Below are 14,475 nucleotides of genomic sequence, written 5' to 3' on the forward strand. Positions count from 1 at the left end.
GAAGATGCTGTCACCTCTGAATTGGCTCAGGTGCCATTTTAAACCAGTAATATGTTCATCGGTGAGTTTTGCCATATATTTCATCTTTTTTGCTCATCAGCTCCTAAAAACCTGTTTGACTTCAGATTTCTGATTGGCACTCTTGTTTTAGACAATACCTATATAATCCCAAAACACAGAATAATTTCACCTTACTAGGAATTGTGTATGCTATATTTCTGCAGCTGCAGTCTGCTATTTCCATGTGCTGCTGTTAATTGCCCAAAAATCTGAATATTATGCAAGTTTTCCAGGATACAGTAATATAATGGATAAGCAATAATTAAGTAAACATATCAGCCTAGCATGTCAAATTTTCTTTGTCATGATCTGTCAACAGTTATGTGTGAGAACATTCACCAACTATGTTCTAGTCTAATCTGCAAGGGCTGCTTAACACTAGAATTCCTGAAGCCTACAAAAAAAACTTGTAATCTCGGCCCACCTTAAATCCCTTCGTAACTCTCCATCAGTGTCTTTTGTTTTGTAAATGTGTCGATCAGCACAAGCAGCAAACAGCCTGCTCTCCCATCCTCGCCCTTGATGGAGCTCAACTAGGGCAAAAAGTTCACCCAGCTCAAGCCAAGGCTCCTTATCTGAGTGTGAGGTGCCTGGAGTTGTACAGGGTAAATAATATATAAGCATTTCATGTGTATTCCGTGTCTACAGCTTCTTCTTTTTCTTCTTCATCCTAGCATTTATCCCGCTTGGCAGAGTCCGCTTTTCTGCAAATTCGTCTTAATTTGGCACGATCGAGGGCATCTTCTGGGGCGAGATTGACGATCTTCATGTCTTCCTTTATTCTGTCCATCCACCTCTTCTTCGGCCTGCCACGTGGACGCTGATCACCAGGATCAAGCCTCATAGCCGTTTTTGCTACCGAGTTGTCATCTGCGCACACAACGTGTCCATACCACCGTAGCCGTGCCTCGCGCATTTTCTCCATGATTGGTGCGATGCCGAGGCGTTTTCTGACGTCTTCATTCATGACTTGGTCCCAGCACGTGAGGCCTAGGCACCACCTCAGCATTCGCATTTCCATCGTGTGTAGGGCCTGCTCATGCTTGGCGGTGGTTGGCCAACACTCCGATCCATACAGGGCGACTGGGCGGACTACAGTCTTGTAAATCTTGGCCTTGAGGTGGTAAGGTATTCGGCGGTCACACAGCACGGCCGTTACTTGGCGCCACTTTGTCCACGTGGCGTTGATCCGAGCTCGCACATCGGGAAAGTTGTCCCCGTCATTACTGATCGTCGATCCCAAATACTTGAATTCATGGGTCTTCTTTAGGGCTTCTCCGTCGATGCTGATAGTGCCATCGGTTTGGAGGCCAGCTTCCATGTATTCAATCTTCTTGATGTTGAGTTTCATGCCATGGTCGGTCAGGCATGTCTTCCATTGCTTGTTGTTGTAGCTCACTTCTAGATTGGTTCGCCAGGAATACGTCATCGGCGTATAAAAGTGACCATGGTTGGGGAGTTTGGAGATCGGCGGTCGCTGTGTCCATACAAAGGATGAACTGAAGGGGCAAGAGGGCCGAGCCTTGGTGTACTTCCATGTTGATGGTGAAGGGCGGTGAGATTCCCACGGGACATCTGACTACACTGATGACGTTTATGTAGAGCAATTTGACCCAGTTGACGTAAGCTTCCAGGACTCCGTGAGATCACAGGGCATGCCAGATAAGTTCGTGTGGCACTCTATCGAATGCCTTCTCCAAGTCCAGGAATGCCATGTGGACCATTTGATTTTTCTCGCGGTGTTTCTCCACCAGCAGTCTCCCGGCATTTATGGCGTCAGTGGTTCCACATGCCTTAACAAACCCACACTGGTTAAGGGTGATCGTGATGAACCGTCGCAGGCGGCCGTCTAGAATCCTTTCGAATATTTTCATAGTGTGGCATAGAAGGCGGATTGGTCGGTAGTTGGCGCAATCGGTGACATCGCCCTTGACTTTCCAAACGGGGACGGTGACGCTGGTTGTCCAGACCACTGGTATCCTGCCCTCTCTGATGATATTATTGAATAGGGTGCTGAGAGCGGCGGCTTCTTGCTGGCTGAGGAGTTTTCAGGCTTCGACGGGAATGTCGTCGGGGCCAGGCGATTTTCCATTCTTCATTTTCTTCACGGCATCCTTGATCTCAGCAGTCGTGATCAGCGGGACTGGGCCATAGACGGGGGCGGCGCTGTGGATTGGCGGGTGGGGAAATTCTTCATTGCTGATCTGGGAGAAGTACTCACTCCAGTGTTCGAGGATAGCTGGTGGATCGCACAGGACCTGATGATTGACGTCTTTGATATGTTTCACTTGGCCGATGTCCTGTGTTGAATGGTGTCGGCTGTTGGCCAGGCGGTATATCTTGTTCGCTCCTCCAGGCTCATCCAAGTCGTGGTAGAGCTGGTCATAGTGTGCAGTCTTTGCCACTGCCATCGCCTTCTTCGCTTTCGCCTTTAGGCTCTTGTACCATTGGTAGTCCTCGTCTTCTCTAGACTGGCGCAACTTCTTTAGCGTGGACTTCTTTTCTTTCATGGCGCTTTGGACTTCTGTGTTCCACCACCATATTTGCTTGTCAATAAAGCGCTTTCCTGGCTTGGTCTTCCCTAGGACGTTGGTTGCTGCTTCTCGGATTTGGTCGGCTATCTTGTTCCATCTAGTCTCGACTAACTGGTTGCTGTCGTTGTTGAGGTCGATCGATCTGAGTGCTTCGGTGAGGTCCCTTCTGCCTTCGGTCATCCTCCACCATTTGATCTTTTCCTCGTTGGTGGTTCTCACTTGTTGCCGTTGGCCGAGGTCTAGCTTAAGGTCCATGACGAGTAGCCGATGTTGTGGGCAGATGTTGGTCGACGGGATTCCTATCTCGCCCAACGTGACCATTGAGATCGCCGCCAATGACAATATATTCTTCGGGTCCAAGTGCTCGAAGGTGGGCATCGAGACTTTCCCAGAAATCTTCTTTATCCGCTTTCAAGCAGTTGGTCTGGGGGGCGTAGCAGGAGATCACTCGCATGGTGATGTCACCCGTGTCGATCTTGAGTGACATGAGCCGATCCGATATTCGAGTCACTTCGACCACATTGTCCCGTGCCTTTTTGCTGACCACTAATCCCACACCATTTTGGGGCTTGTTGCTGTTGTAGAATAGCTTGAATCCATCGCCTATATCCCTTGCCTTTGCACCAGTCCATTTGGTTTCTTGGATGCACGCGATGTCGATGCGGCGGGTCTTGAGTGTGTCGGCTAATTCTCGGCTTCGTCCTGTTATCGTGCCGATGTTGAGGGTACCCAATCGTAGTGGTTGTTGTTGTTGGATTCGCTTCTTTCGCCTGCCTCGTCCATGGGCAGGTAGCCCTTGTCCACTTCTCACGACGCTCGGGCGAGGGTGCCGCGCGTTGCCTCCGGGGAACGCCCTAGCATTATCTTCAAATATTGAGACGGTATTGCCATTTGATGCGACCAAGAAATGAATCGACCAATGTGTCGCTCCACCTGATGTTGAACACCCTCACCGTTAGCCAATTTCCCAAAGGGTCGTTGTTACCAGCCAGCACCACGAGGAGGTGGTGATGGGATTTTGCCAGCCCGTGTCTACAGTGATCTGTGTAAATGTAGGATGAAATGCGAGGCAGGAATTGTTGAACACAAGACATGGCAAACTCCATAGTCAATGACCAGGCTTGGATTCAGAGCCAGTCCCCTGAAGTTGTGAGGCAGTAGAAGGAAAGTGGCATTTACTCTCACCATTTTGCACTACAAAAGGGATCTCAAACTCCAGTCCTGGAGGGCCCCAGTGGCTGCTGGTTTTCATTCTAACCCTTTTCTTAATTAGAGTCCTGTTTCTGCTGCTAATTTACTTCTTTTAAATTAATTTTAATTGACTTGTTTTTTAAGATGTGTTCATTGTTCCCCTGAATTGCTTCTTTTCTTTCCTTAAACAGAAATGAAATGTGAAGTGAGTGAGCCAACAGAAGACCAACTACATCAGGTCCTCAAACTCCAACTAATTTCACTCCAACCAGTTGCTAAATTAGGTGCAAAGTCTTGTTGTTAATTAAACCCGTTCTTTAATTCCATTGCGTGTTGTATGATGGTCACAGTTTTCTGGTCATGTGTTAGCTCATTTTGTATCTCATTATTGTTTGGCTGCTAATAAAGAAAAAAAACAATTATTGGGTCTGAGTCGTCAAGAATCAATTAAAATTAATTCATTAAGATGTTAATTAGCAGCAAAAACAGGTCACTAATTAAGAAAAGGGTTAGAGTGATAACCTGCAGCCACTGTGGCCCTCCAAGACTGGAATTTGAGATCCCTGCCCTACACTAGTTAGAGTTCAGACACGTGCAGCCTCCAAATGGTTATAGCATATGAAAGTCTCAGGTCTGTTTACTATAACAAAATGGTAAACACAAGCAATGATAATGTAGTCTGGAGTTGTGAGGTGACTAACGTGCCACATTTAGGATTTTAGAATTTTAGTATATTTTAATCAGGCAGGTTGGACATCTAGGCTATTTAAAATTCATGTGTGCATCTGTCCTCATATTTTAGAGACAGGTATACCATGAAATTCCACGGCTTTGAATATCAACCTGATATCCCTCTGAAAAACACTCAGAAGGCTAAAAAAGTATTGACAGTATTTAATAGATAAACAATTTGCCACTTACAAGGAACTGACTGACAGAGCAGGTCAAGCAAGTGCAACTGAATTCATGGGGAAAGGTGCAGCACTTGAATGAATTAATTAGTTGAGCTTTTTAAGATATAATTACCTGTTTGAGTTTTTCATTAGAGGAAACAGAATGGAAAGGTTTCTTCTTACTCTGGCATTTTCAATTGACCTGAGGCAGGGAGTTGAATCCCTCGACAGCCTGATCTTCCTTAGCTTCTCTCTGTATCCGTCTACCTTTGTGAAATAAGTTCCAATATACTTGAAAGGGCAATCCCAGATTTACAATTAACCCAGGTTAACCCTAATTAACCCCCACTGTCGCCACTGTTGGCAGTTGCACAGACCGTCTCACTTTATGTCCGCTACTAATAAGCAATTTAGTGATACTTAAATACTGTAAGGCTAATCAATGACATAATTTATTGACACAAGAGGAGCTTTTAATAGCATTAAGCAGCAGAAAGCACTCTGAGATCTTAAGATCTATACATTAATCTATACATTAAGTTTACAATCTACACTGGGCTCAAAACCCAATGGAAATGATTGTCAGAAGGTTTACTGTTTCCTTTTGTATCTGGAATTATTATCTGCGATGACTATTTCAAAGAATGAACAAATAAAACAGCAAATTGTGTTTCCATCTGAGTGCAGCTAGACACCAGTTCATTTCCTATCTAGGGTTTGCATGTTCTGCTCATATTTCTCTGAACTTACTCAGGGGACTCCTTAGGTGGTGGCACTAAGCTAAAGTGTGTGTGGGCGCTTGTGGATAAATGTGTCCTGGTCAGTGGCAATTTTTATTCTCACTCACTGTAATGTCAAACCTCACTTACAAAATGAATGAATCATATCACAGTTCACTTTACCTCTGAGATGACAGGGATGCAAAGGGGAAGGGTTTCTAAACTAGCGATACCATTGATCCTTTTTATTTAGGTAAGCTCAGGAGTCAAAAGAGCCAAAGCTGTGCATCAGAGGATCCTTCAGAAAATCCACCCAAAAAGGATGAGAAGGTGTACTAGCAAAATGTCCCTTCCTAGTGACACCCGTGAAGAATGCTATTGAAGGAAACCACGAGAGTGCAGTCTGTTTTCTACTAAATGCCAAGAGGAGAATACCACAGCTAGTCAGGTATAACAACAACAACAACAACATTTATTTATATAGCACATTTTCATACAAATAATGTAGCTCAAAGTGCTTTACATGATGAAAAAAAAGTAAAAAAAAAAAAAAAGTAAGAATTAAAATAAGAGGTCACTCATTAACATAGAATAAAAGTAAGGTCCGATGGCCATGGAGGACTGAAAAAACAAAAAAAAAATCCAGACGGCTGGAGAAACAATAAAATCTGAAGGGGTTCCAGACCATGAGAACGCCCAGCCCCCTCTAGGCGTTCTACCTAACATAAATGATCAGTCCTCATTGTATTCAGGGTTCTCATGGAAGGACTTGATGATGACAGTCACATGGATTTCTGGCCTTTAATCCATCAATGTAGGGACATCATGGTGCTTTGATTAGGTGGTGGTGGCATAGATTGCCACCACAGAAAACCAGAAAAAGAACAGGAGAGTAGGGGTTAGTACGGATTTTGGAGCGAACACCATGAATAGTAATGATAATTAATTAAATATGCAGAGCATCAGGATTAAATTAAAATGAAATTCTGAGAAAGCCATGTTAAAGTAATGTGTTTTTAGCAGTTTTTTAAAGTGCTCCACCGTATCAGCCTGGCGAATTCCTGTTGGCAGACTATTCCAGATTTTAGGTGCATAACAGCAGAAGGCCACCTCACCACTTCTTTTAAGTTTAACTCTTGGAATTCTAAGCAGACACTCATTTGAAGATCTAAGGTTACGATTTTGAATATAAGGTGTCAGGCATTCCAATATACCTGTATAAGATGGAGCGAGATTATTTAAGGCTTTGTAAACCATAAGCAGTATTTTAAAATCAATTCTGAATGACATGGGTAACCAGTGTAGTGATATCAAAACAGGAGAAATTTGCTCAGGTTTTCTTTTCGTAGTTAGGATTCTAGCAGCTGCATTCTGCACTAGTTGCAATCGATTTCTGTCTTTTTTGTGTAGACCTGAGAGAAGTGCGTTACCGTAATCTAGTCGACTGAAAACAAAAAGGTGAACTAATTTCTAAGCATCTTTCAATGATATAAGTGGTCTAACTTTTGCTATATTTCTTAAGTAAAAAAATGCTGTCATAGTGATCTGATTAATATGCGATTTTAAAATTCAGCTCACAGTCAACAGTTACCCCTAAATTATTTACCTCCATCTTGACTTTTAATCCTAATGCATCAAGTTGATTTCTAATAACCTCATTATATCCATTATTGCCAATCACTAAAATTTCAGTTTTCTCTTTATTTAGCTTGAGAAAATTACTACTCATCCATTCGGAAACACAAGTAAGACATTGTGTTAGTGAAACAAGAGAGTCGGGGTCATCAGGGGCTATTGATAAATACAGCTGAGTGTCATCAGCATAGCTGTGGTAGCTCACGTTATGCCCCGAGATAATCTGACCTAACGGAAGCATGTAGATCGAAAAGAGCACTGGACCCAGGATTGAGCCTTGTGGAACACCATATATAAAATATCATGTGTCTTTGAAGTATAATTACCAAAACTTACAAAGAATTCTACCTGCCAGGTATGATTCAAACCAATTTAAAATACTGCAAGAGAGGCACACCCTCTGCAATTTCTAAGAATATTGTGTTCAATGGTATCAAATGCGGCACTCAGATCTAAGAGGATGAGAGCAGATAAATGGCCTGTCATTTACTGCTTTAATGAATGCAGTTTCTGTACTGTGATTTGTTCTAAAACCTGACTGAAGCTTATCAAGAATAGCATGTTTATTGAGGTGGTCATTAAGCTACATAATGACTGTCTTCTCTAGAATTTTACTTAAGAAAGGCAAGTTAGAAATAGGTCTAAAAGTTTCAAAAGCAGAGGAGTCGAGATTACTTTTCTTGAGTAGGGATTTAACTACAGCTGTCTTAAGACAGTCTGGGGAGACCCCCTTATCTAATGATGAGTTTACAATGTCAAGAATACTATCAATTAGCATGGCCGATACTTCTTTGAAAAAATTTGTTGGTATTGGGTCAAGGACACAGGTGGAGGGTCTTAGTTGAGAAATTATTTTATATAAATCAGGTAAATCTATCCTGGTGAAAGAATTTAATTTGTTTATAATGGAGTACTGGGGCTTAAGCCTTAAGAGGAGGCGCAGTGTTGCGAAGATACACTATATTATTTTTAATATCATTAATTTTTTGATTGAAAAATACTGCTATAGCATCACAAGTTTCACTGGAAGTATTCTGGAGGCATTCCATTGAGTTACCTGGGTTTAGCATACGATCAATCGTAGAAAATAAGACTCTGGTATTACTAGTGTTGTTATTTATAATTCTAGAGAAATAGCAGCGCCTCTCAAGATGGACTGTGTTATTGTATTCTGTTATTTCAACCTTCAATATATCATAGTGGATAGTTAGTTTAGTTTTTCTCCATTTACGCTCAGCTCTCTGGCATGTTCTCTTTAAATCAGACACTCTTTGGGTCTTCCATGGTATAACAATGCTAGAAGATTTTTTAACTGTCATTTTAGGTGCGACTATGTCAACAGCAGCTCTCATCTTAGTATTAAATCTTACCACCTTACTATTTACATTATCCTCGCTATCATAGTTAGCACTATAAATGGACTGATTGCTTAGAATGTTTGTAAATTTTGAAGCTGCTGATGAATCAAAGAAGCGTTTTTTAACAATATGCTTCTTGTGAATGTTTTCTATCATTATTTCTATATTAAATAGTTGAAGAAAGTGGTCTGATAGACCAATATCAATGATCTGCTTCACATCAACTTTCAGTCCTTTAGTAATTACTAAGTCTAACGTATAACCTGCTTTATGTGTAGGCTGATTAACGAGCTGTCTCAAATAAAAAGAGTCCAGGAGCTTCATGAATTCTTTTACTTTTGGGTCACACTGTTTATCGATATGAAAATTAAAGTCACCAACCATTAGGAGCGTGTCATAGTTCGTAATTATAAGTGACACCAAGTTTGAGAATTCCTCAAAGAAAGAAGCATTGTATTTAGGAGGTCTATACACGGATAATATTAGAAACTGAGGAACTCCATGAGTAACAATGGCAAGATACTCAAAGGAATTGAATTTACCATAATGGACATCTTTACACTTAAACTGGCTCAAGTAAATGTTTGCTAAACCGCCGCCTTTTTTTCCTTGGCGATCCGCACAAGCAAAGCTCTAATTTGGAGGCGCAGATTCGATTAAAACAGCCGCGCCATCAGAGCTAAACCACGTTTCACTTAGTGCAATAAAATAAATTTTCCTATCATTAATAAGATCGTTGATGGAAAACGTCTTGTTGGTTAATGCTCTAATATTTAATAAACCATATTTAATGTTTCGGAAGAGCAGAGCTGAATTTTATGTGCATTATGGGTAATCGAGATAGAAATTAAGTTATTTTTATTATCGCCGCTCTGAGCGTGTTTTTTATTTAATCTATAATCTTTTTATAGATTTAATATCTTGTTCATCTAAAGGTGTAATTGTAATTAAATTTTTAGTATTTATGCCGCACTGCCTAGATTTTTTACATGCATTGAGGTTAGTTATTAGAGTAGTAATGCGGTGCACTTTTGCGGGAGACTTTGTTAAAGAATTATCATGTCCTAGCAAAGCATTACGGAAAGGGTTAGTAGTAGAAATAGCGAGTCAAGAGAGACGAATTACCTTAGTGATGTTTTCAGAGAGGACCTGGATGCCAAATCTATTTGGATGCAGACCATCCCACTTGAAGAAATGCGGCCTCCCCCAGAAGAGGTTCCAGTTGTCTATGAACCCGATGTTTTGATTTTCGCAGAAGCCTTTCAGCCATGTGTTTAATCCCAGCAGACGACTGTAATACTTGTTTGATCTTCTAGCGAGAGGTAGAGGACCTGAGATGAACATTCTTGCAGACGGGGCTCTCTTCTTCGTGGCTTTGATTAGTGCTGCGAAGTCCGCCTTGAGAATATCCGACTGTCGGTGTCTCACGTTGTTTACCGCGCCGTGTATTACAAAGGATCCCACTGCCCTGTTCTTGTGCTTCTTGAAGACTGTCGGCACACGTCACATAACATCTCGGACACGACCACCGGGAAAACAAGAAACAAAAGATTTCTGATTAGGGCAAGCGATGTTCAGATTTCTTACGATTGAATCATCAATCACAAATACATCACCCGGGGTTGAAGGCAAACTGGGGGCGCGGAGAGGGTCGAACCGGTTCTGTGTGGAGATGCTTGCCTGTGCCGATGGAGGTGTTCTAGCCTTAAACCCCAGCCTGTATAGCTGAAACAAGTCAAGGTTTTCATCGTTGGCGTCGTCGCTCCGAAGACGAGGCGCGGGGGTGAAGCTCACTTGGCCTTGGAGGTGAGCAGCACAGCGTGGAGTCGATGTTACTGAAACTCAATGTGTTGCGTCGATTTCAGATGACGGGGATGATGTTTCCAGCAGCCGTGCTTTCAAATCCCTCTGTATAGGGACTTGGTAAAAAAAACTCAACCTTTAAGAGAACTAAGCTTTTGCTAGAAAGATATAATCAGCAAAGCTTTTATCCCTGGTATCCTTTCAGTTGTCTTGCCAAGCACACTATAGCGGGTACAAATATATTTAAAATATTTCAATTAGTGTAGTTCAAATATAGAACCTTACTACTTTCATATATATTTTTTTATATCTGTGTAATTGCTGTTATTAGCCTATAACTATACAGTGTGATATAAATTACCCTTCACTGACAGACCAGTGCTGGGAAAAAAATTACAATATGTCACTAAGATCTGCATTCCCAGACTGCGTGTGTATGTGTGTGTGTGTGTGTTTTAATAAATAAATGCACGCATTGAGTAACACACTATTAAGATTAATTTTGCATATATTTATGTTAAATGATAGCAGTAACTATTAAGGCAATTTCGTTTTTAGCTTAGAGGTACATAATTATGCTGACAAAGTGTATGACGAATGCAGCTATTAAAATACCTTTCCAATCCTGCTGATAATAATTATTGTTCTAAGCCCAGCTAATATAAATGTATCACTAAATTATCTTGACACAGCACGTGAATCCTTACTGGCGCTGGAACCATTCTCATCTGTTTCAATTATGGCTTTCTGGCATTTCTTAGTGAAACACTTGCTTGGGCCCTCATTTTAAGGATGGTACTGTAAAACAGCAGGGCATGCAGTCGTGATGTGTGCCCTTGATTATCTGTAATACTCATTCATAGATTTGATTAAAAATATTATTTTGCACATCTCTCAGATTCTAGCGACGTGTGAGTAAGTTGAGCTGTGGATTATTCAGATCTTCTAGTGTTCATCATGTGCTTTCACCTCTTCACCCTATTACTCATGTATAATTAATAGGGTGAGCTTCAAGGAAAGCGGACCCCTCACTAGAATCAGATAAAAACCGGCTCACCTCTTCCTCCCCATGAGACGATCCTATGGACATAATAGTCATCGCTCACAGAGATCACTAGAATTCAAATTGTCATCTTCAGCTGCTTTGAGAAAAAAGAGTGCCTTCCATATAGCTGTAGATAATTGGTAATGAGACTAACTGAAATACTTTACCAGATATCTTAAAGTGAAGTAGGCAGAGCTAGGCTTTACATGCACATTTGATTTAATTAATGCAACGTATAAGATGTGATCTTAATGCCTTCATTTTACATTAGTGCATTGATCCAGTTAACAAGTGAAAGGCTGACTTCTCAGATGGAGGCTTTTATCCTCGCCTGCGTGATGACACACCTCTGTAACACCTCATATGTAACACTGTGTAGTTGCTTCCGTGACTCTTGGTGCCCCATTTACACATAAAAAAAAAAAAAAAATGAAAAAAGCTAAATTGGCAGCATGGTGGTGCAGTGCTTCTAGTTGTGGCCTGACACCTCCAAGGACTTGAAAACAAAACGCAGCACACCCCATAGACCTGAATTAAATACCCAGCTCAGACACAGTCTGTTGTGACCAGTATGGGATGCCTGGCAATGGAAAATGAATACATTTAGCCATACTGGCAGTGATTATTCCATGCCTTCTTGGCTCCACTCGTAGTGCCATGGTATAATTACCCAAGGTGAAGTCCCATCTCTGCAGTTTATGAAGTGAGCTGCCCCTTTTCTCATTTGGTATCTGTTTTAGAGCCATAGGCAGGACTTGAAGGGATGATTCTTTAATGGAAGTCTTATCCTTTTTGTGTGGGATTCATCTCTTTGAATTCTTCTGGCCTTTCTGAGGTGTGTCGTGGACTTTCCCAAGGACAGATACCAACAGAAATCATTAAACCCATTCCCAGTGGGCTTCCCAGTGCTACTGGAGATTGTAGTAATATATGAAGGAGAAGACTGATAGTGTAGAGAGTTAACCAAGCACATCTCTCCAGTTTTGATGTCACTACATTGGTTACCTGTGACATTTAGAATAAACTTTAAAATACTGCTTATGATTTACAAAGCCTTAAATAATCTCACTTCATCTTGTATCTCGGAATGCCTTTCACCTTACACTCCAACTCATAACCTTAGATCTTCAAATGAGTGACTGCTTATAATTCCAATAGCTAAACTTAAAAGAAGTGGTGGGGCGGCCTGCTGTTGTTATGCATCTAAAATCTGGAATAGCTTACCGATAGAAATTCGCCAGGCTAATACAGTGGAGCGCTTTAAAAAAAAACTGCTAAAAACACATTATTTTAACATAGCTTTCTCATAACTTCATTTTAGTGTAACCCTGATATTCTGTATATGCATTTAATTATTGTTTTTAATGGCTCCGAAATCTGTACTAATCCCTACTTTCTCTGCTGTTTTCTCTGGTTTTCTGTGGTGACGATCTGCGCCACCACCACCTGATAAGAGCACCATGCAGTCCCTACATTGACGGATTGAAGGCCAGAGGCCCACATGACCATCATCATCATCTAATTCTTCCACGTGAAGCCTGTAAACTATGAGGACTGATTAAGATCATTTATGTTATGTCAATCCGAATAAAAAATGCTGCCCATGTCATGTTTACCAACTGGGTGTCGACCTTCTAGCACAGTCGTGCTCACCCCTTTTTATGACAGCCAATTAGAAGTATTAGCAGGTTAACAGCTACATTAAGTTCAGCTGCAGTTTCAGCCCATTTTATCCTTTTTCCATCCTGTTTTAGTACATAAATCACAACAATTCAGAACAAAGAGACTCTGTTTTGTATGCAAATATGTTCCTTATTCCTCATTGCTACATTCTATGCATTGTACCTTGGAATGAGCATTCATTGGTTGTCAGCTCTCTTGCACACATTGCCAATCAAACCTGTTTGATTTCATTAGATCAAGTCATGTAATAGTTGGAGCGACTCGCTGGGTTTGTCTCATTAAGCAGTTGACTTTATGGGAGTGCACCGCTGACTGCCTCCATGTGAAGGTTTGTGTTTCTCCACTCTCCCTTGTCACATCCGGTAGCCTCTTCAACCCGGAACCATAGATAGTCATGAACTGAAATGAACTGGGCAATGACGACACACACATTCAGCAAGAGGTTGATGCAAACAGTGTCAAATGCTTTTATTCCAATCAAATGAAAAACAGTGTTCAAAAAGTGCAGTTCAACAAAGTCTTTAATAAATAAATAAATGATCCCATGAATGTAAGTGAACATGGAGATTAAAAACAAGTTAATAAATAACCTTTAATATGAGGTTAAAAATCCTGGGCAGTAAAACCATGTTCTTAAAACACGATCCGAGCTACGGTTTCTTTGTCTTACCATCTTCAGATCTCGCAGCACAAGGAGACATCATCCAGCAGGCACTGACCGCCATTTCCTCAACGCTCCACGGGGTTCCACTCTGAGCCTGCTCCTACTACCCCGCCAGACCCTCCACATTTGTGAGAGCCTTCACTGAGCACATAGTTGTTCCTGGCTTTTAGGGTGCTCAACAGCAGCTACCCAGAAGCCCCTCTTGAACAGCAGCCTCAAGCTCCTTCCCCGGGGCTCACTTTCCTGTCCGCCTTATTCCTCTCTGTGGGTTCCTGCCCTTCTCTCTCCATCCTTTTCTTTAAATTTCATTCCCTTCTCTCTTTCTCCCATTTTGCACCTTTTGACTTTCTCTGTTCTGGTCCTCCCTTGTCCCATTCCGGCTCCTCTTATCTGGACTGACTGGCCACTACCTCCGAGATGTGAATGAGGCACCTGACTGATTTGCTCACATTTGTACATGCATACATGATCAGCACCCTAATCAACCCTGGAGTTCCTGGGATACAATTATTGATTTAAAACCTGGACTGTGCCACGAAACTCTTATTACACTCTAACTTGCTAGAATTTTACAAATGACGTAACAACTGAAAATCACTGGAAAAGTTGCCTATTGTGACATGGATTTAAGTGTTCTGTCCTGTTGTTAAGCACTTTCAGCTACTGTTTGTATGAAAATGTGCTATATAAATAAATGTTGTTGTTGTTATTGTCATGTCTATGGTCTGAAAACTGCTTTTATTTGAATACTACTGTGTAATGAAAATAAAGGGTTCAAGAAGAAGATGAAGAATTCCTAACGCCTGTGAACAAGACAAAGCTGATGCTCCACTTGTCTTGGAAAATAGAATAGTAATTTCCCCTCCGCAATATCAGAGAAAGTTAAGCAG

The 14,475-nt window shown here is 41.5% G+C and overlaps 1 protein-coding gene across 1 annotated transcript; it reads right to left on the reverse strand.

Moving 5' to 3' along the window:
- Positions 1 to 730: 730 nt before the first annotated feature.
- Positions 731 to 13,646, reverse strand: LOC120540503. Its single transcript, XM_039771344.1, has 3 exons — positions 13,592 to 13,646; positions 2,979 to 3,527; positions 731 to 1,254 (listed from the first exon to the last, which is right to left on the reverse strand). The coding sequence occupies exons 1-3, from the start codon at positions 13,644 to 13,646 to the stop codon at positions 731 to 733; spliced, it is 1,128 nt and encodes a 375-aa protein (XP_039627278.1).
- Between the last annotated feature and the right edge of the window lie 829 nt (positions 13,647 to 14,475).

This window comes from Polypterus senegalus, chromosome 12 (assembly GCF_016835505.1).
Source record: "Polypterus senegalus isolate Bchr_013 chromosome 12, ASM1683550v1, whole genome shotgun sequence".
Taxonomy (NCBI): Eukaryota; Metazoa; Chordata; class Cladistia; order Polypteriformes; family Polypteridae; genus Polypterus; species Polypterus senegalus.